The following is a 26,966-nucleotide window of genomic DNA, read 5'->3' on the forward strand; positions in this document are numbered from 1 at the left end:
GTTTCTGTTTTGTTTTGGTTTTTTTTACTTGGGTTTACACATCTTGGTTATCTTAAGTTTGTATATATTCTCTATGGTTTATTTTTTAGTCTTGCTAATAGTCTTACATTAAGTCAGTGATGACTTCAGGTTTATAGTTATTTCCCCTTTTGTGTTTCCATTCTGTTCCTTCCATCAGTCTCATCCCTCTCTTCTCTTTTGTCTTCTCCTGCGTCAAGCTTGTTTAGATCTTTTATGTTGGTAACTGTTGTTCCCTGTGCATGTGTGATTTTCACCCTCCCTCCCACCGTCTCGTTATGTTAATTATCTTAAGCTTTGTTCCCCACCTGTCTCCTCTTCCCTCATTAGCTCTTGTATATTTTGCCAGTCTTCCTTTGTCCTGTGTTGCGTTGTTGCTTGCATGCGTTCCTCTGCCTCGCCTTTTTTTCCTCAGGTATGTTCTGGAAGTTTGGATTCCTTGGCTTGGTGCCCTGTTAGCTTTTAAAAATTGGGCTTTGTGAGTTTCCTGGACCAAGAAACATTAAAGGTTTTTTCAAGTTTATTTACATCTTGAGAGTGCTGCGTTTGGCTCCATACGTTTTTGTCTTTTTCACAACATTTCATCACACCATCACCACCTTGGTATTTTGATTGGTTTACGGAGCCTGACAGGAAAAAGCAGGACTGCACAAGTTGTCTATCACATGGTTGCAGTGCCCTAAAACAAACCCTGCCTTGTTTTTAAATTTATGGAAAGAAAAGAGAGCAAAACATTGTTATTCATGTGACAAAGACATTATTTTTAATGGTTTTTTGTGACATCACATCGCATACCACTGCCACAATGAGAAGTAAAGTTTGATTTTTTCTAATAAGAAAAAAATCAAATTATAGCAACATTATAGCATTGTTTGGATTTTCTTTTGTTTACATAAATTATTATGATTTTTTTTAGCACTATATACAAAAATAGCTGACAAAACCTCCAGGTCAGTGCCTGTGATGCTGTCAAATAAAGCAGCCTTTATTCCAATTAATTTAAAAAATGCATTTATTGTAATTTAATTCTGAAATATAGCTCATGTTAAGAGCATGATTGTAGTTGGAGGCTATTACTGGAATAACAAAGCAATGTGTCTGCTCACACACGAGGTATTCCAGACTTCCTACACTACGTCACAGCATTTGATTCTCTCCGCTTTTGTTTTTTTTCTCTCTCCTCGGGTGCTTATTTGTATGAGATGTTAACACGATTTTCTAATTACTTGCCTGAAACACATTAGAGATACCAGCCCTTTGTAGTTGACAGGATAGAAATAAAATGGTGTATAGGACAAACAGTGCCTCATATGTATAGCCAAAGCCATTAAGGAAAAACACAAAAACATCACTCTTAACTCTGAGAGAAGCGCGGTTTCGAGGTGATAAAAGCATCTTCCTTATCAGTCTCGTAGCTTTCCCGGAGGCTTTTGTAGTCACTGGTGTGTTTTCGTGTCTCTTCCGTTTTCCAATTTCTCACCCTTTCATTTCTCTCCCTCTCTTTGTCTTGGTAAGCTGCGTGGTCCAGAAGTCTGAGGCCTCTGTGTTCTGCCCGCCTCCGCCTTCGCTGCCGGAGATTAAAAATAATGGGCAGCACCATTAATTAAGCGACTAATCTTACTGTTTATGTTTTGTTATATTTACTGCTCACAGATGCGTGGAGTACCCCACCACACCACCACCTCCAAAAAAATGTAAAAATTGCTATTTCCACTCGCATTTAGAGTGCTTCTGCAGCACGCACACACGAAAATGAACAACAACAACCCCATACATGGCTCAGCGGGCTGTCAGAGATGCCACTTTACCTCATTCCAGCTAAAAAAAAAAAGAAGAAGAAGAAGAAAGAAGTCCCACCACTCCCCACCCCGCTCACTCTCCTCCTCTTATTTATTTATTTTCGTAAGCGGCTCAGTTAATATTGTTGATTTAAGACCTCACCTTCAATTTGGTGTAGCATGTGGACAGAGCTTTAGCTTTTGCTGCAGCTGAACCAATTTTCTGCTTCAAGCGCCTTTAATAAACCACGTAGCGCTATCAGGAGGCTTTGGCTTCCCTGATGAAGGCCATTTATTTCAAATTAAAGGAGAGTTCCTTATCTTTGGCGGCCTCAAACGGAGGGGGAGATAAAGATGGCACACTTTGGTGTTGTACTCTCTGTGTTGTTAATGGTGGGACCAAAAAGAAAAAAAAAGAGGAGGAGGGCGGGCGAGGGAGAGAAAAAAGTAAGAAAGAAGACAGAGTTGGAGGGAAGGCGAAAAGTGGAAGAAGAGCGATTAATCAGGAGATATAAACCATTGGAGGTTGTTTGGGGGGAACCGAGTAATCTGATAGGCTGTCATCTTCTTCAAATGGGCTTCTAAAAGAGAGCCAATTGATGCTTCATTCCATCCATCATTCTATCTCACTTTCTGTTTTTTCCTCTTCATCTCTGTTCGTTTTCCTCTTTAACCTCGATCACCTGCGCTCAGATAAACTCCGTTGCCGCATCCATGATATTTTTCCTGATGATAAAGTGTTTGCGTGGATATGGATATGCTGTAATTGAAACGATGGGGTCAGCTTCTCTTCATGAGTCAAAGTCTAAAAGAGTCTTTAATTTGGCTTTCAATTAAATCCGGTGTTAAACGCTCCTCGTGGAGAAAGCGAGCAGGGACACAGTGCGGAGATCGACGTGTTGGCATGTAGCGAAGCGCGTGCATGCACGGCGCCCTTTGATGTTTACAGCAGACGTGTGCGCACGTGCCAGTCTATACCTGCGTGGGTGTACATAACTCTCTTGTCTCTGCTTCAATCAGTCAGAATCCATTACCGCGAGGCGCCCAGGCAGCAAGCCTGTCGTAGTTAACAATCACACAGATAGACAGGTAAAGACAAATTATAATACAGCCCACATATCAAATTAAACACGGCTAATTCAATCTCTCAAAGCACACTTTTCTGCTGTATTTGATCAGAATGATCCTGCCCACTCAATTAAGTACGATTTAGCGCTAATTGTACGATTCACAGTGAAGCACGTACTATACACCCCATAGGTTGTTCAAACAGGTTGGCACGTCTAGGTGTGAATTGTTTTTTATCTTCACTCCCATTTTTTTCTACTTTTTCTTAAAAGAGTTTCTTTTGTTCTGATCTGAGACAAAATAAAATTAAAAAGACAGCTTTAACCCAGAACTTGAACTTGAACACAGCTGTAAAACAAGTGTTCAAAATTAAACAACACAGTTTGTTGTTTGGTATTGTTACAGGTATAGACAGGTGACACAATTGAAATTGGTAAAGATGTTTATAAAGTATTTTAGGCCTAAGGTGAAAAACTGTGGAGAGTCGGGAGAAGTACTTTTAAGAAGACTTAAGAACTTCTAAAGCAACGAGAAAGCCGTGGAAAGTGTAGTTGTGCCGGAGCACTGAAAGCACCATCAACTGCTTTCCCCCCCTCTAAGTGAGGAAATGGCATATTTGTGATTTGCATAGTACAGTTATTTCTCATCCTCCATCCTTTCAGTGTCTGTCATGCAAAAGGTCCAGTACAACAAAACAGCTGCTGCAAAGCTGTTTGATTCACATCAGTTTATGAAGTGGGTAAGATGTAAACGTCCCAATTTAAAGAGTGAGTTTATTTTTTAAACCTCCTATAACACAACTGAGATTAAAGTTGGACACACTGCTAACTTCATGCGGTCTTAATTGTTAATGGTGTAACCATAGTTGATCAGCTTTACGAGATGAGTCCCTAAAAAATGATAAAGCTTCCCTGATTGTTGTGTGTGTAAGGTCGGGGGGCGGGTTCATTCCACTGCAGGGCAACCTGCCACTGCATGTGGCAAATTTGAACTTGAACTTGATTTAATCACCCTTCACGGGAAAAAAAAATCTTTTTGGCGTGTCCAGCCAGCTTTCAGTGCAGCTAATGTTGTTAAGACTGCTCAGTCCTGTTCTCTCCTCCACATTCAGAGGAAATAAGAAGAGAATATGAAAGCTTCTAATTGCTTGTGGGATCCTTCTGCAGATGGAAGTTTGTGATAGACCAGAGTCCTCGCTGCTGCACTGGTGCATTTCCCCACTTTTCACCAAATATGTCAGTGATGTGATCATTTTTGTTACTGCTACCAAGAAGGTTATGTTTTTGGTAGTGTTTGCATATGTGCGTGTTGTCATTCTGTCTGTAAACACAATAGCTTTGCGAGGGTGTAGAGTGGGCTCATGTTAACAATTCATTAAAATTTGGCTCACCTTCACTAACGGCTTCAATGTCATCTTAATGATTTATCGGCCTAAATTTGACGAAAAGATGCGTAACTTGGAAACTTTATTTTCAACATACAGAAAGTATAATATAAATATTTAAAATAACATGTCACACTTGACCTCTGACCTCGCTTTTACATTTAAGGATACCTTTCTTTAAAGTTGTCCCCCAAATATATTATATCTTTAAAGAAAGTATTAACTTATTAGCTTCATGTCCAGTTATTTACAATTCAGTGCCTATTATCCATGACCTACTCTTACATAACGTTTATATACAAAGTACAACACCGTTGCCTTTAAAGTAAATACTCGGAGGGCTTCTTGTTTCTGCTGCTACATCAGGAAGTGAGCACATCTCTAATGAGACTGATCACAAAGCCTGAGTGATCTAACCTGCAGTGTTTCATTCGTTTACTGTCACTTAGTTTTCCTGCTCGTTCTCTGCTGCTTCAGAAACTGGTAGCAGTCTTAAAGATCCTCTTCCCCTCTATTAACAGTTATTCATCATCAATGATCTCTTTAAGGATGCCAGGATGCTTTGTAGATGACCTTTATCTTTACAGGGATTTGTCTAATGGAAAAGTTCAGACAAAGTTCTTCGGACAGCTTGCTGTTGTTTAAAAGAATAATTTCAGCATTTAGAAATGCACTTTGCTAATAAAAGCTTTTTAAATAAGGTCCCCAAGAGTACTTGGAGGCCCTTTTTTATTTGTCTGGTACAAATGTTTCCTTTGACTCCTGATTATAATTTTGTGATCTAAGCACAAAATCACTGCGACCTCCCGAAACACAGTTTTGACCATAACTAGGAAATTCTCATTAAGCAATTATGACAAAATTTCACACAGCATATGTTTTGATGCCAGACTATGATGTGCATACCACATTTTGAATGTAATGTTCTCCAAAAAGGCTCTTTGTGTCAGTATTTAAAACTGTAATCAAAAAACCACATTTCTGAAATGTTTCAATGAATGAATTCCATGAACAAAGTGAGCTGATGAAGTTGTTTTGTTTAGTCACTCTAGTTGACTCTGTCTTGTCTGTCTGTGCAAGCTTCTGCTTTTTGCCTTCCTTTGTTTACAGGCTAGTGTCTGTCTGTGAGTGTGCTGCTGGAGAGTTGGTGAATAACAGGTTTTTGGAGCTTTTCTGCTGAAAATAGCCGTGCTGCCACCAAAACAGCAATAGACAGCTCTCTTGGATACTTGTAAACTTTCATAGATTGTAAATGCATTTTAGATGCTTTTTCTTGCAGCTTTTCTTCCCTCTAAGTCAGTCATGAATGTGAGACTGACAGCTAGAGTATTGATTTTTTTTTTAAAGTTGTTTTTTGTTTCAATTGTGATCCAGCATTTTTCTCTTTTTCTGAGCAGCTGACCTAAGATAAGATAAGATAAGATAGAACTTTATTAATCCCTCGGGTGGGTTCCTCTGGGAAATTCGACTTCCAAAAAGCACAGCAACGACCGAAGTTACAGTTACAGAATTGTTATATATATATATACACACACACACACACACACACACACACACACACACACACACACACACACACACACACACACACACACACACACACACACACACACACACACACACATATACATATATATATATATATATATATACAGAGACAAATATAAATAAAATATACAAAGGGGATAAATAGAATAAATAGGAATAAAAAATAAAAATACAAGTGAATTGCACATTTCAAGTATTGAGTCTATTGCACTGTTGACTATTTACAAAAAGTATTGCACAAGGTATTGTACAGTGAGGTGAAGAGGCACTACAGCTTAGTTGTTCCCCCCTCCTTTGTCCTCCTGTTTCCCCTCCCTCTCCCCTCCAGAGAGGAGTTAAACAGTTTGATGGCGTGTGGGACAAAGGAGTTTTTAAGTCTGTTAGTTCTTGTCTTGGGGAGAGACCTACTTGAATTCATGTTACACTGATACTATGTCATCAACTAATCAAAGCTAAACTGATGAATGAAACGTTGATTTACAGAAGATGTAAGAATCTGAATGAATAGTGTGATGAGTTTACTTCTTCTTCTTTTTTCTTTTTTTTTATTTGAAAGCCTAATTTACACTAGCAGTAAGAAACAGAGGTACAAAAATGACAGTTTTTTCACTCCGTCTCTCTTGTTTCTTGTCTTTTGCAGGCCTCGCAACACAGAGGCAGTGTGTGCTGGCCTGCAGGCTCAGATTTTATCCTGTTACAGGGACAACAAAGACCAGACCTTAAAGTGTTCTGACCTGGCCAAAGAATACATGCAGTGTATCAATGCTGCAAAAAAGGTGAGAGCTTTTTCAATCTGCAAAGATATAATAAAAAAGTGTCAGGGATGGTGCAAAGTGTTAATGTGTCATAAATGTAACGCTGAAAACAGAAAGATTTGAGATTTATTTTTACATGTTATGAGGACTCCACCTATAGCCTTCACCTATCGTTTTTGCACTTTGGTTCCTCTACAGATGCAAAATAATCTAAAGTAAAAGTGCTTTTATTTTGAAAATGCATTTAGATTGTTTATAAGGATTTATTCATTTTTATGAAGTAGTAGGAGAGTAGGAGAGATTACAATAACTAATAGTCATTCACCTTAAAAAAATGTGTAATCCCGCCCCCTCACTGCTAAGTTCTTCTTTAATAGTCGCTTCAGGTTTTTCTAAGATTTTTATTTATTTATTTTTTTAAGTTGGGCTATACGAGCTACTTTTCAATAGTTGATTTATTACCTGCAGTAGATGGGATCGGCACAACCTGGTTTGGAGAAGCAGCCTGGGGTAATGCATGGAAGCTGAGCAGTGCATACTTTAGGACTGGGACATCACTGAAAGCCACCTTGATTTAAGCATATGTGATATTTAAAATATTTCCATTCTTTTGCTGTTAGACAGCCTTTGAGGACAGGAAGCTGAAGCCAGTTTCCAAAACAGCAATTTGAACTTGCAGGAGTACCGCTGAGTGACTTAGGTAGTTTAACACGTTTAATCAAAAACACCAAAGTCACACAATACCACAAACAAACGAACAGATTGAGCATGTCCCGTTTTCTGCGAGGGGAAAATTACTGTTTTTGTCAACAGAGTCTGGTGGCTTTAATGAGACTTCAGGCTTCAGTTCCCAGTATAAAAGGACTGTCTGTATAGCCTTCAAATAATCCAACCTAACACTTTAATGCACTCCTGTCATCAAAGGAAGTGCAGGGGAATACTTGATGATGGTGTCCCTGCAACAATAGAAGGACCCTTAGAGTTTGCCTGGTTTATGTGGCTGATTTTATCGTTAACTTTGATTTTTCTGTGCAGAGGCCAGAACTGTGACAAAATTGCACCGCTAATAAAGATGCTCTGATGTGTTCTGTCAAAAAACAATGTATAAAAGAGTGACACAAACACAGCCCCTTAACTATACGTTGCCTTAATAGCAATTTTTTTTGTCAGACAGTGGCGCTTAGTGCTAAATTTCAAGCATTGTCACTGAGGCGTGTGTTTGTTTTTGTTTGTTTTGGGGGGTTTTTAAGCCATATTTCCATGTAACATAATTGCTCATACAAAGGTTCGAAACAGCAGAGTGCCTTCTTCACGTCTGATTAGCTGCCTTGCCATTAACTAAATTAACAGCAGAAACCCCACTGACGCTACTTCTCTCTGACACTCTCAGACCTTCACCTGAAAGTGCGGTGAACACTTTGTAGACAAAATGATCTGTGCAGTGTTTTGAGATGCAGTTTGGGGACAGTTGAGAGGTATAGTAACTTGTTAAAAAGGGATATACATTAACAGGTCACTTTATTAGGTGCAATTTACTAGTACCGGAAGACGGATACACTCTGGTCATAAATTCATGAACATGGTCAACGATAATACTCAGGTAGGCTGAGGTGATTAAAAGATACTCAGTCTATTAGTCAGTTAATTACTCAGTCAAGGGGCTTGATTTTGCCTAGAATATATTGCCCACACTATTATCCCCAGCAAGAGCTTGAATCTTTGGCACAAGAGAGGATGTCTGTGAAGGTTCTCAGTCATCCAGGTCATCGTAGTCAAAGGAGCTTGCAAAGAAAAGCGTCTGGACTTCTTTAAGTTGCTTGAAGACGTTTCACTTCTCATCCGAGAAGATTCTTCAGTTCTAAGGTCAAATGGTGGGGAGTCCCAGATTTAAACCTAGTGAGAGTTTCCCCCCCACAGAGGGACAAAAGGACCTTAGAACTGAAGAAGCTTCTCGGATGAGAGGTGAAACGTCTTCAAGCAACTTAAAGAAGTCCAGACGCTTTTCTTTGCAAGCTCCTTTGACCACAAGAGAGGATGGAGCCATGCTTTATTGTTGTTCTGACCCTGCCATCCAAATGCTGTAACAGAAGTAGGAGACTCATCAGACCAAACAGCATTTTTCTATTGCCCAATTTATGAGTTGCTGTTGACTTCCTATGAGCTTGAAGAAGTCTGGCCATTGTCCTCTGACCTCTGACATCAACGAGGCATATTGATGGATATTTTCTATTTTTCAGTCCATTCTCTGTAAACCCGAGAGGTGGTTGAACATCCCAGCAGATCAGCAGTTTCTGAAATACTTAGACCAGCTTGTCTGGCACCAACAATCATGCCACATTCAAAGTTACTTAAATCACCTTTCTTCCCTTTTCTGACACTTGGTCTGAACTTCACCAGGTTATCTTGACATGCCTAAAGCATGCAGTGAGTTGCTACCATGCAATTGGCTGAGCAGATATCTGTGTAAACAAGCAATTGAACTGGTGTACTTAATAAACTGACCTTTTAGTGTATTTGGGGATCTTTTAAATCTGATATTTTTATTGAAAGCATGCATATTAACATTCTTATATGTTCTTTGGAACTGAAGAAGACTTAATGAAGTAGCTGGTCTGATTTTAAGTCAACAAGAGAGCATCACCCAGTTGATGCAGCAATAACGTCTGCAGAATTTTAGGAGGGTATGAAACCAAACCACCCACTCTGTAGACACTGTCTGACTGTGTAAATAAGATTATATAGTAGTGAGGATAGATTTTATAGGCTTTTTTAATGATTATTTTATTTATCATGTTTTTAAGCTCTCTTTTTTCCACCAGAGGATGTAGTTTATGTGATCAGGCATTGCAGCCAGATTTGTCCTTCATCTTTAGTGTCAAATCATTTTTAAAGTAACTTTTAAAATTCCTCGTGTTTCACTGCCGTTCAGCCTCACACATAGAAAAGCAGTGATTTGACTGAATTACGTTACACTGAGCTGTGCAGGTTTTTGAAGATAAATATAAAAAGATGCTGGAGCATCAAAAGGCAGTTTAAAGGTTACTAACAAAGTTAATTGATGATTAAATATCACAGAATACATTTGCAATTGGAAAGAAATAAGAGAGGCATATAAAGCTTTTTAAATTTGATCTAACTTCCAGTTAGTTGGAGTTACTTTACCTCCAGTAAGTCAGTTTCATTTCTGCCTGGCTCATTTTCTGAGCTCTTAGTTTTTCTTTGTTTTGGTGCTAATAAAGGATTTTTTTACAGGCTGGATTCCTTATACCATTTTTTCCCTTTTACTTCTGTAGGCTCCTGAGATGAATCATCAGTCTGTCTCTGATGATTTGGCTTGGGTTATCTACTAGTTACTGAATCTTCACTCTTTTTATCTCTCTCATTCCCTTATATTTTTATCCACAATGGAAAACTCAGATATACATTCACTTAGAAAAATTGAACCTTTATACTTCACTTTTTGGCACCGCCTAATATTGAGTTCAACCTACTGCTGTTTTATTTAACAGCATCGAAAAGTCCTGTGTACATTTCTGCAGCAGCTACAAGTTGACAGAACGCTAGAGAGAAAATGTGAGGAGGAAGCTGCAGGACGGGCTACTCGCAAAGTTTGTACGGTAGAAGCATTTGAAGGTACAGCTGCTCATTATGCACTCGAGCAGCGTATTACTATCTCATGCTGGTCTCTGCTCACATCTCCTCTGTATTGCTCAGGGGCAGTGAGGCTTACCCTGGAACACAGTAATACAACGTGTGATAATCAGCTTGCTGAACATTGATACCTCTGCTGTTGTACTGCTGTATTGTGTGCATGGATACATGCACTCGTGTGCTCGTTCAGCAGCGTCTGAACTTCTGTTTATGTTGTGTATGACAGCATGCAGTCATAAATTCACATTTTTAAATATGCAGCAATGTTTATGTTCTTATATTCGTTGCTTACTAGGGTGTGTGTGTGTGTGTGTGTGTGTGTGTGTGTGTGTGTGTGTGTGTGTGTGAGACAGAGAGTGGGAGACTTTCCTCCATATATTAGCTGGTGTGAGATAACAAGGAGTGAAGGAAGACTCTTTGAAGACAGTCTTTAAAGACTACAGCAGAGCATAATAATATATTGGCCCCCGAGGCATCTCCCTGACTTTCACCCTGTCAATTTGGAAGTTTATAAAGTTCTTCCTCCGTTTTGTGTCTTTAAAAGCTGTCACAGTTAGTTTGGTTATCGCTGATAACTTTTTCCCAGTGCAGTAGCAGTGACACAGTAAACTCGCCAAGTGCTAGTGAGACAACAATTAGCAGAACCACATGGATAGTTTTCAAAGTTGATTGCTTAGAAGAGCTTTTAACTTACAGAGTATCAGTCTGTCCTGTTGTTAAGACCATTGTGAAACCATTTTACCTGCTAAAGTTTGACAGCCATTTGTTTCTTGTTCGTGGAGTTTGGTTATAAACTCCATATGAAGGTTTGTTAGTAATTGCATTCTAATATAAAAATGCAGACAGATTACCAACATGTTGCAGTCCCTCTGAGTACGTAACCACCGATGAGTGCAACCCATTTTCAGCAGGTTTCTTTGGGACTCGGCTAAACTCTTTGCCATATGGTTGTATTCTAGATAAAAGCGGTATTGCCGAGCGCCTCTGTCATTTAGCAGTTCAAGTGCTGTCCTGCAGCAAGTATGACCTTTTTAGAATTTCTGTTTCAAATCTATGAGGTTCTGGCTGAACTAATAGAGTTAATCACTGTGTTATCACAAACAGACTGCACATAATTTCCAAACTGGTCCCATTCAATCCCAAACTGATAGCCTACCGATTATCTCACTGATGTTTTATCTGCGTCTTCATGCACCAAAGACGCTTTTAAAACAGCAACTCAGTGCGATTGGTCGCACACCTGCTTCCTGTTATCAAAATCATTTCAATCACAAGTTCGTTGCCCACAGTCACCATCATTTAGTTTGTGCCTCAGGCTGTAGCATAACTGACTTTGTGTCATTCACTTCATTTCTTTGAGCAGCATAATTATCAGCTAGGCCTACTTTGGTTTTCTAGTTGTGCTAGAAAACCAAGCATTGCTAATACGAAAAATCTGTCAGCTGCTAATGACACTGTTTGGCTAACACTTTCCACTTGGCTAACAGCTACTGTGATAGTGTGACAAATGAGGGTTTTTATGACTGCGTAAAAGAGTACAAAATATGCTTATGTAAAGCTTTTGTACAGATATAAACTAAACATTACTCTTCTAATGTATTTTAAAATGACTGCATCTTAAGAAGGCTTGTAGGCAGAGAACCTGGGGAAAATTCATAAATGTATTTCATCTTGCTTATAAGCAGAGCTGATGAGTAATGTCTTCTGTTTTGTGAATCAAAGTTTTAATCCTTTCAAAATTTTGCAGTGGACTGGACCATGCAAGAGAGATTACACTACAGCTGGTTAGTTATTTAATAATGATAGGAAATAAGGACGTCTCCAGAGGGGAGAGAAACACATGGTGACTTTTCATTCCTGAGCTTTTAAGTGAGTGAAAGAGGACTTAATTGGGACAAAATTGGTCCTGTTCCTTTTTTGTCTCTCAGCAGAGGTGACTGTGATGTGTTTTGATCAGTGCCACAGCAGGTCAGTAGACAGACATGCATATCGCAGACGTCTTCCTGCTGGGTTATGCTTCCATCTTTATGTGTACCCGTGTGCACGTGTTTGTGTGTTTGATGACAAATGAGCGGAGGATCCCACAGAGACGGTGCAGACAACCTCTAGTCATTATCCTCTGGGAGGCTGTGCCTGATGTGGGCACTACTACATGTAACGCTTACACACTGTCCAGACACTCTGTGGGATTCTCTAGTCATTTATCAGCACTCTCAGATGTGAATACATACACAACACACACACACACATGCTGTCTGTGTGGCTGGTGGGATTCTCAAGTCATTTAGCCTCAATCTAAGAGACAGCCTGCTTTTGATCAATGTCAGACGCTCACGCTCACCGTGGAGAGAGGAGTGAAAGGCAAGAAACGAGACAGACATGAGAGAGTGCTACTAAAGAGATTTGTAAAAGTCATTTGGAATATCTGAGCAGAGAAACAGAACAGACTGAAAATGTACCAAAAGATGGAAAATACACATGAAAGAGTCCTTTAATCTGAACCATCTAAATAATGTGCCACTTTAGATCTTTGCTAAGTTTGTGTCATACGAAACATATTTCACAGAAGCATAAGTATTATACTAGATACTGTAGGGCTGTTCAATATAACGATATATATCAGATGACGATATGAAAACATCTATCATTTCATATCACGCTATCGTTTGTTTCGTTTTGTCACAAAATAAACTGTTTACAGCAATATTTTTTCATCGTTTTGATGGTCACTGTATAATTTCTTAAAGTTCTCTCTTTCTCTTATATTTAATATAACCACACTACGGCTGGACAAGCGACGGCTTTTATGCATTGTCGTTAGCAACAATGACGATAAAACCATCACATGGCTCCGCCGTCCGCTTCTTTATTTTCCACATAAACTTTTCAAAATAAAGATGAAGATTCTGTGCAGATTTTTCAAAATAAACTGAATCATGTGACATAGTATGCAAAGTGTTTACTGACGAGAAGCTAAAAAGAGCCGTCGGGGGCTAAAATAATGAACCTTAGAAACAGGCTTTTCCCCGCAGCACGCCGTGTAATAAATACTCACAAAGAAAATTGCGGCCGTTTCAACTTATGTCACACTCGACTCCAGGTACACGACGCCCAGCTGAAAACACTGCACACAAGTCGAGTTGCCCAAGCCTCACAGAATTTACAGAAAATGTAAAATATTTGTGATATATATCATTGTCTGTACTAGAGCAGGGCGATATCACCAAAAATATTTTATCACGATATACATTTGAAAATTTGCGATAACGATATAACTGACGATATAATTGACACTAGACAAAATACTTTACAATACACAACTTTATTAGTGCAAAAACACCCATCAATGTATTTTCACTTAAACAAGCAGCTGTTTTTTTTATGTGCATTAAAGTTATATAAACATTTAACAGTTCAAATGCAAATTCCTCGCTGACAGTTTAACCAAAAGGCATTTCCAGTGGAAATTGGCCGACATATCCTCAGCATAACCATGTTTAATATCCACAAAACTTAAAAAGAGGTTATACACACACAATACGGTAATATTATGTTGAAGCACAGTACGTATCACTCCGCGAGGCTCCGGCTTACGGTAGCCGTAATGCTCCGACAATCCATCAAGTGGTGCGACTTCGTAGCTTAGCAAAGCCGTACTAAAACATTTGACAGATTTCGAGCGCCGTGTACCACATAAAATCGTTTCGAGGTCAGTAAACACAACCAGAATTCAAACATAAGGCACACGGGATTATAAGGGGCACTGTCGATTTTCAGACAAATCAAAGGATTGATTTTAAGTGTGCCATATTTTCCAAAAAACACGATAATAACGACGGCCCGCTAGCATGGTCTACCAAAAATAGTGCTTTGTTGTGTGTCTGACGGACGAAAGCCAAACCAGTTCCACATCACTGAAGTTGCAGCATTTTTACAAACCAATTCTGGTTCATACGTTTCATTCAACGATCCGCTTTCGCCCTTCTCATTCTCCGTCGCCGCCATGCTTTTTCCGCCATGTGCGCATGTGCGTTTTACCCATATTCTATCGCGATATTTCATTTTCTTATCGTTGCCCAACATTATACCGGTATTACCGTGAACGATATGATATGGCCCAGCCCTAGTCTGGACGATAGATGTCTTATATCGGGATATGAGATTTTGGTCATATTGCACAGCCCTAAGATACTGTGTGTATGAAGTTAACCAATAGTGAAATCAAAATCTTGGGAAAAAGGTCACAAACAAGCTGTTTGTCCATCACTGTCAACTTCAAATGTTCAGATGTTAGATTTAAACAGCTCATGTGGTCTCTGTAGTTACGGAGAATTGAAGCCTCTCCCACATCAAAATTGGTTAAACAAGCAGTTTCTGAACATGCAAATTGAGTGCAATGAATTCATGATTCAGTCTAATATCAGGCAACATCGTGTTTGAAGTCGTTTGGCTTGTGGACCAGGAAGTGTGCTCTTAATATGGGAAAATATAGATGCAGATATAATGAAGGATATGGCGCTATGTGTGACCATCCACAGGCCTGGCTCGTTGTATCCCAAACTTAGTTATATTTGAATTTATCTTTGAGTACCTTAGATAGAAACTGCGTTAAAGGTAAAGCCAGCCTTTATAGCTTAACAGCTATAACAACAAGATATTTGCACAAAGCTGCGGTTATGGTAAATGATACACAAATGCACAGTTTTTATTTCATTTCTTCTCCAGTGCTTTAGAGTCGCATCTTAGAATCTTGCCTTTCCCGTGTAGCCTGTTAGCTGTCCACGTTGACGACTCATCTGCCCCTGACAGCCATGGAGAGGTGCAGTAGGGAGTTGGCGGGCTTGGTGATGAGATGTCAGAGTTATCAGCTATCACGGCATAGGAGAGTCACCCAAATAACCCAGCGTACTGAGACCGATTATCCTTGTTTTGAGGAAGGAGCCATAATTAATACCTTAAATTCCCTTCTATGCTATTTTGTTTCTGTTTGTTTTCTGTTGTTTGTTTTATAATCGTTCAATCTAAAACGCCATAGTAGGTCCTTAGACCATTAAGCAATCACTGACAGTCGTAGCAATCGAGACTGTGGGCAGGTAAGAGCCGGGACACCTGTCTGTGTGAAGTGGAGCTTTCCTTGGATCGGCAGCATCACTCACTTTTCTAATGTGCCCAGTTAATCTTTGCTCTCAGTAAGACGTGTGATATAACACGACCATCTATAAAAAAAATGGATGAGATGGTAAATGAACCATTTGTGAATTGTAAAATGTAATTTTTCTTTTTAAATTGACACTGTTCCAGAGAATTGTTTGCAATACTCAGCCTCCCTCATTTATATGAAAAGGGATCTGGGTGGCTTCATTTCAGGGCTGCGTTGTAGTCAGTGAATAGGAGCATCCTGTGGACATAAAGAGAAATGGTGTAGCATTTTTGTAGCAAGGAACACTGTTGTGATTCACAACAGCGTGGCCTGTCGAGCTGGAAACTCTGTGCAGTTTCTGCGGCTTTGTGTGCTGGTATGATTCTCGGTGGATAGCCCACCAGAAGATAAGGGGAAAGAGAAAATTGCTTCATCTTCTTTTGATAAGTCTATTCTCAAAGAAAGTCCACACTGACAATGTTGATATGCTGATAATAAATGTGTATCTGTAGCCGATCTGAATGCACAGCAACTTTCTCAAAGCCAGTGAATCACAGCAGTGTAAAACCTCATATTGATTTCTTTTTTCTTTTACCTTCAGTTTTATTGTTGATTGAACAGGAGTCATGCCGGTACAGAGATCACAGCAGCTCAGTCACTCTGCTGGTAGATAACAAAATAGACAAACAAAGTGGAGAAAAATACAAAGAAGAGGCTCAGGACAGCGAATTGGACTGAAGAAGGAGAAAATACACGTTGTGGATACAGAGAGATCTGTAGCCGGCTAGATGTGAAAGGCCAATGAGAAATAAACAGAAAGGCCTTGAGAAGTATCGGACACAGAAAGAGATGGAGTAGAAGGAGAGAGAAATGAAAAGACACATTAAGGTTTGAAGTTAAACCTGAGATTAAATGGTGACATGTAGGCGCTGGAAGTTGGTTTAAGTGGAACAAACAGCTAAAGAAACTAAGAAATGTTCAGGGAGAAAAAAACTGAGATGAATTTGTGTTCAGGACTGAGGCGAGAGACGGGCAGATAAACAGGAAGCAGAGTAGAGAAGAATGAGTAGAGTCGAGGGAAAGTAAAAAACATGATAGCAAACAGTGAGCAATTGAAGAAGTGAAGGGAGAAAATGGGAGAAGGAGAAAATGATGAAGAGGAGGAGGTGGACAGTTAAAGAATAGAGGTAAGGAGGCAGGTGGGGAAGGGGGTAAAGCTGGACAGACGAGGGGAAGGAGAGAAAGGAGGAGGGACGGGGAGGCGACATGAGGCAAGTTGGGGAGATGATGGGGAGAGAAATAGGTGACTGTCAGGAGGTAAAAAGCGAGAAGGGGAAGATGAGTGGATACCATGAGGAGATAAGTGTTTATGGAGGAAGGGTTGGAGATGGGCAGGGGATGAAGAGATGTACACAGACACACAGAGAGAAAGGGGCATAGACGTTGGCCCCTCAGCAGTCAAAACTTAATGAAGAAGAATGAGGAGCTTCAGCTTCCTGCTGGACCTGCTGCTGACCACACGCACGTTCTCACTTAAGTATGCACTCCTCAAGTTTTGACACAAAATTTATGAAGCGAACAAACAGTTGGACTCCTTTCACCTCATTGCTATGCATGAATAAATATTACAAAGTGTCTCGTAGCTTTCTTAAAACTAGGCCTAATTAACGACCAGAGTTTCTCTCATTTTTTTGTATTTGTTCAGAGATAAACCGTCTGAGATTAAACACTTGGGCATAGGCGTTTCAGACCAACCTTCTAAATTAGTGTGAGTTGCTTTAATTGGGGCTGAAGTCTACGCAGGGCTTTTATATCCGCTTTCCTAAGGCAGAACTTTTCTGCAAAGTTGATGTACCATAGAGCAGATAGTACTTTTCATCTCTTAGCTCTCTATTTGTGACTCTGTGACTTCCTGCCCACTAGAGAGAACAGGAATAAAACCTACAAAGAAAAGATGTTAAATTATAACAAATTGTAAGGAAGCAGTGTTCAGTGGGTTTTTTATGAAAGGTGTTGAATTGATTTTTAAAAAGTGACATTCATTTGGAGCCCATTTATGTCAGCTTCGTGTTTCTGTTCTGCTCTCACTTGTAGGTCTGTTGTGCCTCATTAATGGTGACTGCCTACAGACACTGAAGAAAAAAGTCTTAAAAGAACTGTTGAACTTTTTCTCCCTCTCAGCTCACAGTTTTGAGCAAAAGTTGACAAAGACTCAACAAAACACGATGGTATAACATGTTGTGTAATGATGGTCTGTTGACCGAAACAGGTTATTATTATTATTAATGTGGTACTATGAGTTTGGCATGTGATAAAGCAATTGCCACCATGCTTTTTTAGCACTATTTTCCCTGCTGGACTCCTGCATGTTTTGCCCCACAAAGTCTAATGTTATGACTAGATAGCCAGCAAAACGCACATCACATGATTTTGTTTTACGTTTACATCCTGAGGAAGTTACAGAACTATCATTCTGAATGGAAACTGATATAGAGTTTAGATGCTAGCTGTCACGTGTTTCATGTAATGTTCAGCGTAGGGCAGAGGTGGGTAGTAACTAATTCAGTTTGCTCAGTTACATTTACTTGAGTAACCTTTTAGAAAAAAAATGTACTTTTAGGAGTAGTTTAACTACACTGTACTTTTTCTGAGTAATACTATTATGATGTATCGCTACTCTTACTTGAGAAAATATTCTGGCTACTCTACTCGGTGTGAATAACTTTAGTGAAAACAAAAATGAATCTTACTTTGACACAAACTTAGTTTATGTCAAAGTAAGATTTGTTGTTTTATTTTCTATCTGCTGAGCCTGTTGTGCAATTTGGAGAAGTATCATATATAACCTAACAAATATAGACCTATAGGGATAGGTAATATACCTACTCTAAATAATAGTTTAATATTGATTTGGAAAAGTGTTTCTCCTGCCGATATTTATTATTTTGTAATCGTTATTTATATGAAGCATTTTCTTTTCCTTTTCAGACTTTAAAATACCAAAATTTGCACTAAATGTTATATTTTTGTCTGTCTGATTATCTCATTGTTAAAGATTAAGTCAGATGTTATGATCAGTTACTCACTACTTTTTTACTCTTCAGTAATTTTGTGGACGGCTACTTTTTACTTTTACTTGAGTAAAACTATGTTGAGGTAGTGTCGCTATTACTTGAGTACAATTTTTGGCTACTCTACCCACCTTTGGTGTAGGGTAACATTTACTGTACAGTGACATTGACTTGATGAATCAATGAAATATACCCCAAATAATTCTAATCAAATTTTACCAATTTTAAAGCCTTAGAGCTGTCGGCTGGCTCTATTTTTCTATGTTACTAGTTTAGTTCTAAAACCCAATGTTCTCATTTAAAAACAGAAATAATAAAAACATATTTTGACTCCTGAACATAAAAAGAAAGACCAAATGATGGCAGATGCTAAACTTGTCAATATTTTCATAAAATTTGGCTCCTGTGATTTAGGATTGTATCAAGTATGAAATGCAATTGTCAAATTTGAAATCTCCTGACGTATCTGTTTTTAAACTTCTGACGTCTTATCTGATAGAAGATTCATTGCTTGTTCCAGGAAATCTGTAATGCTGCAGAACAACGTTACAGGATTTTAAAGCATATTAAAATATCTTGAAGGTTTTTCATCTTTTTTCACAATAAGCTAAACGTACTATGGCTGTCATTAATGTTAAAGTTACATATCGGGTTTTTTATCTACCATTTCTACTGTTACATAATGAAGAAAGGTGAAAGTTTATTATTATTATCATGAAACAACTATAAATATGAGAAGATATAAGCTTACAGTTCATGATTAAAAGTCAAATATCTAAATGTACATTGGTAAAATATAAAATAAGTATAAATATATTTGAGAGACCAAGGCTAATCAGATATTTTTAACTGTCATGTTTGGATTTAGCCCATCAAAATCTGTAAGAAACGCTTTCTCACAAGCAACTTCTGAAAAGTTATTGCTGAAAATTCAACTTTACCTTTTGCACAGCATTTTCTAATTTTCCAGATTCTTGATCAAATTACTGCAGCAAACATATAAATATATTAACATTATAACATTTATGCTGCTGTGTGCCTATTAAACTGAAAAATATACAGAACCTAAAACTCTGTTTTTCCACCTGTGATGTAGGTGTATAAAAACTTTTTTTCCATTAGTGCAGTGAGTAAGTCACTCTCCCTGTGGATGCAAAGGTCAAAATGCTCACTGAGAACAACACATTTGTAAAAGTTCACATCCTTGCAGTTTGTTTGCAGTCTGTAGATTGTTTTTGGCCGTTACATTGTCATGTTTTGTATTCATTGCTGCATGTTTAAAGACTTTTGCTGACACAAAATCAGAAAAACATATAAAACATAACTTGTTTGTGCCTCATTGCATGTCGTCCGTGTGACTCAGAGTGTTTTTGTGTATCTGTGTGTTTATTGTCGGGTCCAGAGAGAGAGTTTAATGCTGTTGTCATGGATATCTGAGTCAGTGAAGAACAGCTTTTTTTTTTTATTTTTTATAAAGAACAGAGGGATGGACTTCAGGACACTCTAATGTGTGTTTTTAAATAAAATAAAAAAAATACGCCTCTGTTCTTTGGAACATCTATGCTTTGTTGTTCTGCCTGACAAAATGCCCACAGTGAAGGGGGAGAGAAAAAATGTCCATCAATCATCTCACCTTTCATGTGTAGACTTACCTTTTTATAGACACAATCAAATATAGACACATACACAGTAGACATTTACATTTACAGTATATTTACATCAGGATCTGGGTTTTGTTCAAAAGTTTGTCAGTTCGTGAGTGTAAATGGTCATCGGTTTGTTTTTGCTGTACTCTGTTTGTTTTTGTTTTTTTATCTTTCTTTAAAGATTTTCCTTCATCTGTCAGTTTAGTTTCTCTGCCTTTGCTTCATTTTAAACCAGCACCTTTCATCTCACTTCTTAGTCTGTCTGCAACTCTTTCTCTTTTCTTTCTCCGCGTCTTTCCCGCTCTCTTTGTCTCTCTTGTTTTATTCAGTCTTGTCTCCTGTTTCCATTTTTTTTTCTTGCTTTCTCTCACCCGCTTCCTTCATTTTTCTCTCCCCCGCACCGCAGCTGACTTATTGATTTCATTTTCATACTGTTGGCAGTTGTTCCCTCCTTCATAAACCATCAGCGTTGCCTCCTTTCAAGCCGGCATTGATCATTGTACAGCCGATCACAACCAATCTCCACTGAGCATCATTATCTGCTCTCGCTCTTCCTCTTTTGTTGTCTCCTCTGTCTTGTATTCTGTGCTTTGTGGGTTGTATTTTTCAATCTAGCTATTCGGTGCTGTGGAGTTCTGTACATTTAGTTATTTGGGTAGTGAAGTTTTGTCTCCCCCCGCCTTATATTCTTGAATATTATGAGAAACAAAACTAAGCAGCAGGCTTTTCTACCTTCAGAAGTCGGGACTTTAGGACAGGTTGTTTGGCGTAACACGTGTTTCTCTTCCACTAGTACCTGCTTGCCTAAGCTTGACTCAATTTTGGGGGGTTTTCATTACCTGGAACCAGGTACTTTTTTTTAAGTAGGGTTCCAACAAAAGTATGAGAGCATCGGGATTTGGCCAGTCCTCATGTAACTGGTGTTAATGAAAAAGAGTACTGCAATTAAAAGACTTATGTTATGTATTTCAGTCAAAAAGTTCTGCTTTCTGGTTTGCAAATCTCTTCAATAATCACAGTGCAAGTACGTACAACTACTTATACCAGCTGTTTTGTTGCACGTTGAACTTTTTCTAAGAGCTGTAGCACACGTCTTTCTCCTCCTGCACGTCCCCTCTCTCCCTCTGTCTCTGTATTTCCCTTTCTCTGTCTTTTGTCGCGGTGCGAGGAGCGATCGAACATCCCATCAAACCATATCCAGAGCCTCTGCTTCTTCTTTCATCCGGTGGCCCTCAGACACCACAAAGCTTTCAAACAAGGGCAGAGTTGTGGGGGTGGGGGTAGAGTTGAGGGTATTCTCAGCTGCCTCCTGAGGAGCATTTTCACCATCTTTTGTGCTCTTTCCTCGCTGTATCCTGACCTTTCTGAACGCCACCACTCCCGTCGGCTCGCGCCACCAGACCCCCTACTCTGTCTCCCTCTTTCTGTTTGCTCCAACAGGGGTCCCGATAATAATTCAGCACGGTGCCGTATTGTGTACTATTGAAAGCCACCTAGGCTGCATAAGCAATTGACACACTTAGTTGTTTTTTTTTGGTTGTTGTTGTTTTGTTTTGTTTTCTGGGCACACACCAGACCGCCATTCTGGTCGGCATTTTATCGGCCCCTCTTGTGTGTGCTTAGGAAGAGGTTTTGTGGAACCAAGACCACCAGCTGGGATAAGAGAGGACAACAGCGGGGCTTTTAGGTGGGTCTTTCACTGGCTTTTGTCACCCCGAAACAGCCACAACATTATCGGAACAGTCCACTTTCTACCAGCCTCTCCTTTGTGTCCCATTGTGACTCAATCCGTCTGTCTCTCCACTTCTTTTTTTTTTTTCCTTTATGATTTGAAGCCTGCCTTTCCTTTGTGATTGCTCTTCATTCACACCCTGTATTTCTAAAAATATCGATTTCCTTCTCTCCGTCTCTTCTCTAGCCCTATTGTAAATAAAAAAATACCAATGTTTTATTACCCGCTTGCAGAGCTGTTGGGTTTTCATGTGAAACCTGTTTTCATGTAAATATACTGCAGGCATTTGACGTTCTTTTGTCCCACAAATCCACAAAAAGCAGCACGTTATATTTATTGTACTAAACAATGACATCTGAACTTCATTTATTGGATTTATAAAAGTCTCATTTCTTTAGATTTTGTGAGGAAAATGGGAAGTAGATGCAGATGTTTACTGAAATGGGCAAATATCTGTAGAAATACGTTGCATGGGGCAACAACAGAGTTTGTAGTTTTACATGCTTCAACATCACTTTTGGTACGACCCACTGGTTTCTTCATCCCAGCCTGAACTTTCAGGGCAGCTTCCTTGTCATTCCTTTAAGTAGTTCTCAGGAATAGTTCCCCAGCTTCTTGAAGGACGTTTAAAGCTCTTCTTTGGATGTTTCTGCCTTTTGTTCCGTTCTCTGACACGATGTTGTTAGAGTAAGGCCTTCCCCACATAATATCTCTTCCTGCTGATTTTCAGTTCAGTAGTCATATTAGGATAGAAATCTTGGATCAATCAGAATAACTCACAACAACACATTGATTTGCAGTGACCCTCTCTTCTAAAGAGACTTATTTTATTTCCTAACTTAATTTAGTGTCTCCCAACTCATTACAAAACATCCTTCCCTCTCTTGCGGGGCATATAATTACAGATGAGGTTTGTCAACATAAAATTTGAATTCACTTTTTTAGCAGTTGCTTTCTCCTTTTTTCGTCATTTATCAAGAAAACACTGGAATCTTTGTCTTGTTTTTCAGACGGCTTGCTGCTTTCCTCGGCCTTATATCTTTGGAGTCTTTTTTTTTTTTCCCACTAAGTGAAAATACTTAGTAGCTCCCCTCCCACTTCTTGTTTTTGATAGAAGTGGAGGCTAAGTGATGATCTAGGTTGCCTAAAATGAACTTTGTTAGTGGAGCCAATCTAGTACGTGTTCTCCTCCACATTCCCCTCCATCTTCATCCCTCTGTCCCTCAGCAGTGGAGTGGTCAGGCCTATCAACCGCAGAGCCTCACCTGGGAGCCCCAATTGCCTGCCAGTCATCAGATAAAATGGATTTCCAATTGAGTCAAGGCTCCCAGGCTGGGTGCGGAGTGGGGAACAGCCTGACTCTGCTCTCCTACCTCTCCTGACTTTTTGTTGTTATTTATTTCTATCTCCTACAGTGGTCAGCCCCGGTCTCTCTTCTCCTCTCTTCAGTCCCTTCACTCTGCCTCTTTAATCTTCTAGCCGGAGCCACATGAACTGAAAATAGGCTCACTGTAACAGCCCGTAACCATAACCAAGGCACTAGCTGGTCAAAAGTCTGAAAGAACCTCAGCAAGTCTTCATAGTCGGTGACTACTTTAATTTAGAAGGTGTCTTCAATTAGAGCAGGGGTCTCAAACGTAAATGAGCTGTGAGCCACTGCTGGCACTGTCATCTCATTCAAAGGCCACTTTAGTGTTCAAGTAGGACAAAACAAACAAGAAAACACCCTCAAATATTTCCAAAAATGTTGTTTTGTTTTTATAAATTTCAAATATTGTATAACAAGACAAAACTGCAAACATGAACACAATCTTTGTTTCTTCTCACTCTTAACTAACTGAAGCCTTTCACTGAACTACCACATAAAAACACTGGAACTCTCCTATTGGCCAGACATGTGGCAGCACTTGTTATAAGTTTATTCATATTTAACAGAATAAAAATAAGTTATAAGTGTTTTGTTTACAAATAACTCTCTCACTGAACTAACACAGCCAATCCCTCAACATGTAAGTGCTCTCTGCTCATATTGTTTTCATATTAAATCATTTTTTGCTTTTTAAAAGAACTAATTTAACATTGTTCTTAACAACAAACAAATCCTCGCTAACAAAAAAAGGTTCAAGGGTCAAATTTCATTAGATTTCTTTACGTCAATATACAGGCCACAAGCAGGGGTGACATGGGCCACAAGTGGCGAGTTTGAGCCCCCCTAGATTAGAGCAACAGGTGGGAAATCCATTAGTTACTTTTTGCTCGTTAGTACAGTAGATGTGGAAAAATACAGTTTTCAGAACTGCTCAGAGGGCTAATTAATCTGTTTAATAATTTGTTGTGTGTAAACTTTGTCATACTACACAGGCCACATGCAGCCTGCTTTCAGCTTGAGTGAGCCTGACCGGTGACATCTCCTCTCTGAAGTTTAGCTACATATCTAATCCCCGAGATTCTTAAAGTGAAGAAGGGGGGGTCATTTCAACATCACATCTTAGTTTTTCTGCATTGTGTAAAAATTCTGTAAATGAAAGGAGTTTGTCAGCGTGACTCTTTCTTTCTCTGTAATAATTGTGTCAAATTCTAGAGAAAGTCCCTGTAGTTCCCGGCCCAGACCGTCTCGTAATCATAAAACAACGTTTTTATTAATTCACAGAAAATATTTAACTGTGGAAAACAATAAAAAAAACAATAACGAATGAATGGTAATCGGGAAGAAATGTTTTAACAGTTATGAAACACTGGTAAACGTCCAAATGTTTGCCCCCCTTCACATTTTCCAAAGCTGTCAAGTGAGCTGGATCGAAATCCAGGCGGATTTTGGCTCCCTGCTTTAAACACTCACAAGACTCTGACGACAGAGTCCATCTGCTTTGAGAATTTAAATCGTACAAAAGAAAAATGATCAGGTGAACTTGATCCTGGAATGTAAAAGATCCCATGTCAATGTTTTAAAGCCATAATACAGGTTCATTTGTTAGCTGGTTTGCAAAGGTGCCGTTCAGCATGCTGTACATTTCTAACTAGAGTTCTTGTCTCTCTTATAAGGGTTTTTCATTTTCTTTGTCATTTTCGATGTACAGATTGTAATTGTGTCCTATCATTTTTCTGTTTTGCGTATCCAACTCACTCTTGTTTTCTTTCATGGTCAAGACTCTTTTCATGTCTGTTACTTTTCAGCGAGCGAGCCAGTATTAGATTTCTTCTTCACTAAGGTAAACAACAGGAGAGGAGATACGCCTTCATGGCTTACATTATTATAAATGAACACAAACTACTCGTGTGAGCAAAAGTGTATAGAGGAGAATGAAGAGACACTGGAAGGACAAAAAAAAAAAATCGGTGAAATAGAAGAGTCGAGGAAAGTGACAGAAGAATTGAAAGTGAATGGGAGATGAGGAGACTAAACCAGAGGCATCAGATGAGAGGACAAAAGAGGGGAGTCATATTGATCACACTGCTCTGTAAGTCTCTCTGTGGTTATAATGGTTTGAGTTTCACAGCTGGAGTTAACTCTGCAGTGCTTAGAACAGATACCACGTGCTCTCAGCACACACATGCACATATAGCACATCCATATACGCAGTGTGTCTAGCAGGCGGCTTCAGGTCAATGCACCCCCAGCTCTCAGTCAATTGAGCTCGTTGCATCGTTCCACTTGGGCTAACCCTCCTCCCTGCTGCTGTCTAGTCTTTGAGGCCAAGTGGGGCAGAGTTGGATCAATTTTTTTTTTGACTTGGAATCCAAAGCAAATTTGCAAGAGATCCATTTTACGATAAAGAACCTTGGGTTAAAAACAGATTTTTTTTCTTATAGATGATTTCTGATCATAGAACTAAGCTTAATGGGCAGTTTGAGTTGAAATATATGAGAGGATCAGGACAAGTTATTGCTGTTCATTTTTAAGGGAACATCCATGTAGCGAGAGACATGTAAAGTCTGTTTGGGGCCTTTAGCTAAAAAATAAATAAATAAACAAAGGTAAACACCTGTTTCTGCGTTACATGTGCTTCCTTGTACTTGATTGCTTCACATTTGCACTTGAAAAATAATCATAGTATATCTGATCCTCCATTTACAGCGAGTGTTGAACTTTCCTGTGGAAATGAGCTTATATAATAGCTAGGAGTCATCTCATTAGGTAATGTCTCTGTTTTCAAAGGAAAAGTTCTGAAAGACCTTCACATATGAGACCAATTATCTGTCCATTAGTTTTATACAATATAGCTGTATATATTTTTTAAAATGTATTACCTTAGCATTTCAAAAAGCTCCCTTCCAAAAGGTTGTAGAAACAGCTCTGTATGATGTCAGGGCTCAAGTCAAATTAGCGTGAGATTAGTTTAGTTTGTTGGTATCGCTCTTAGAATCACTGCGCCAGCAATTCAAGGTGTTAATTGATCGTTGCCATTTCACGTGAGGGCTCACAATCTGAGCGAACCCCTCTCATGGTACATAAGACAAGGTCGCTGGAATGATGGTGTCAGACGCGTCTTCTTTCCAGGACGATTTGTTGCTAGGGTTTCAAGGACCGCATTGATCTTCGGTTGAAGGATGAAGGTTGCACTCCGTGGATCAATTGCATGCAGCTGTTTTTAAATAGCAGGAAGGTACGCCTGATAGGCTGCGCATGCTGGAGCTTGGAGGTCATTTTGTTTGAAAGCTGCAACAACTGCAGCAGAAAAATGCTCGTACGACAGAGACTTTTTCTTGAAGGTTTTTTTTTTTTTCACAATTGTGAATCTAGTGACCAAAACTTTTTTTTTTTTTTTTTTTCCCCCCCTTCATATTGATTTAGATGGACAAATGTTTGAAGGCCAGGACACTGACACCGTCATCCCTGTTTGGTTTTGTGCTGCTCATACAAATACTAAATACACAGTGTACTGATCAGCCACAACATTTAAACCACCTGCCTGAAATCGTCCCTTTAATGCCACACAAAGACTCCATCAGGGCATAGACCCAGCAGCTCTTGGGAGATTCTGTAGTATCTGGCATTGGGACATTGGCAACGCATCCTTTGGGCCCGGTGGGATACTTAATCGAATTCAGATCTGTGGTGGTTGGAGGCTGGGTCAGTGCCCAGGGCTCTTTGTAAAGCATTACCTGAGCAATTTGATAGGTGGAGTTTTTCTCCATGGGGCTGGATGTGTGTCCACAGTGTGTACAGTGTGTGTG

At 39.3% G+C, this 26,966-nt stretch overlaps 1 protein-coding gene across 2 annotated transcripts in view; it reads left to right on the top strand.

Moving 5' to 3' along the window:
* The window catches only part of LOC147305286 (MICOS complex subunit mic25a-like), a 76,088-nt gene that overhangs the window by 47,875 nt on the left and 1,247 nt on the right, over positions 1-26,966 (top strand). For both annotated transcript variants that reach the window (XM_086276472.1, XM_086276473.1), the window contains one exon: positions 6,437-6,572. In XM_086276472.1, the coding sequence (XP_086132598.1) occupies positions 6,437-6,572 (136 nt within the window). The remainder of the gene's footprint in view (positions 1-6,436; positions 6,573-26,966) is intronic.

This window comes from Aulonocara sp. 'chitande type north' Nkhata Bay, linkage group LG20, assembly GCF_057382095.1.
Source record: "Aulonocara sp. 'chitande type north' Nkhata Bay isolate Kocher_YH1m ecotype deep benthic linkage group LG20, A_spYH_male_GT1.1, whole genome shotgun sequence".
NCBI classification, from domain to species: Eukaryota; Metazoa; Chordata; class Actinopteri; order Cichliformes; family Cichlidae; genus Aulonocara; species Aulonocara sp. 'chitande type north' Nkhata Bay.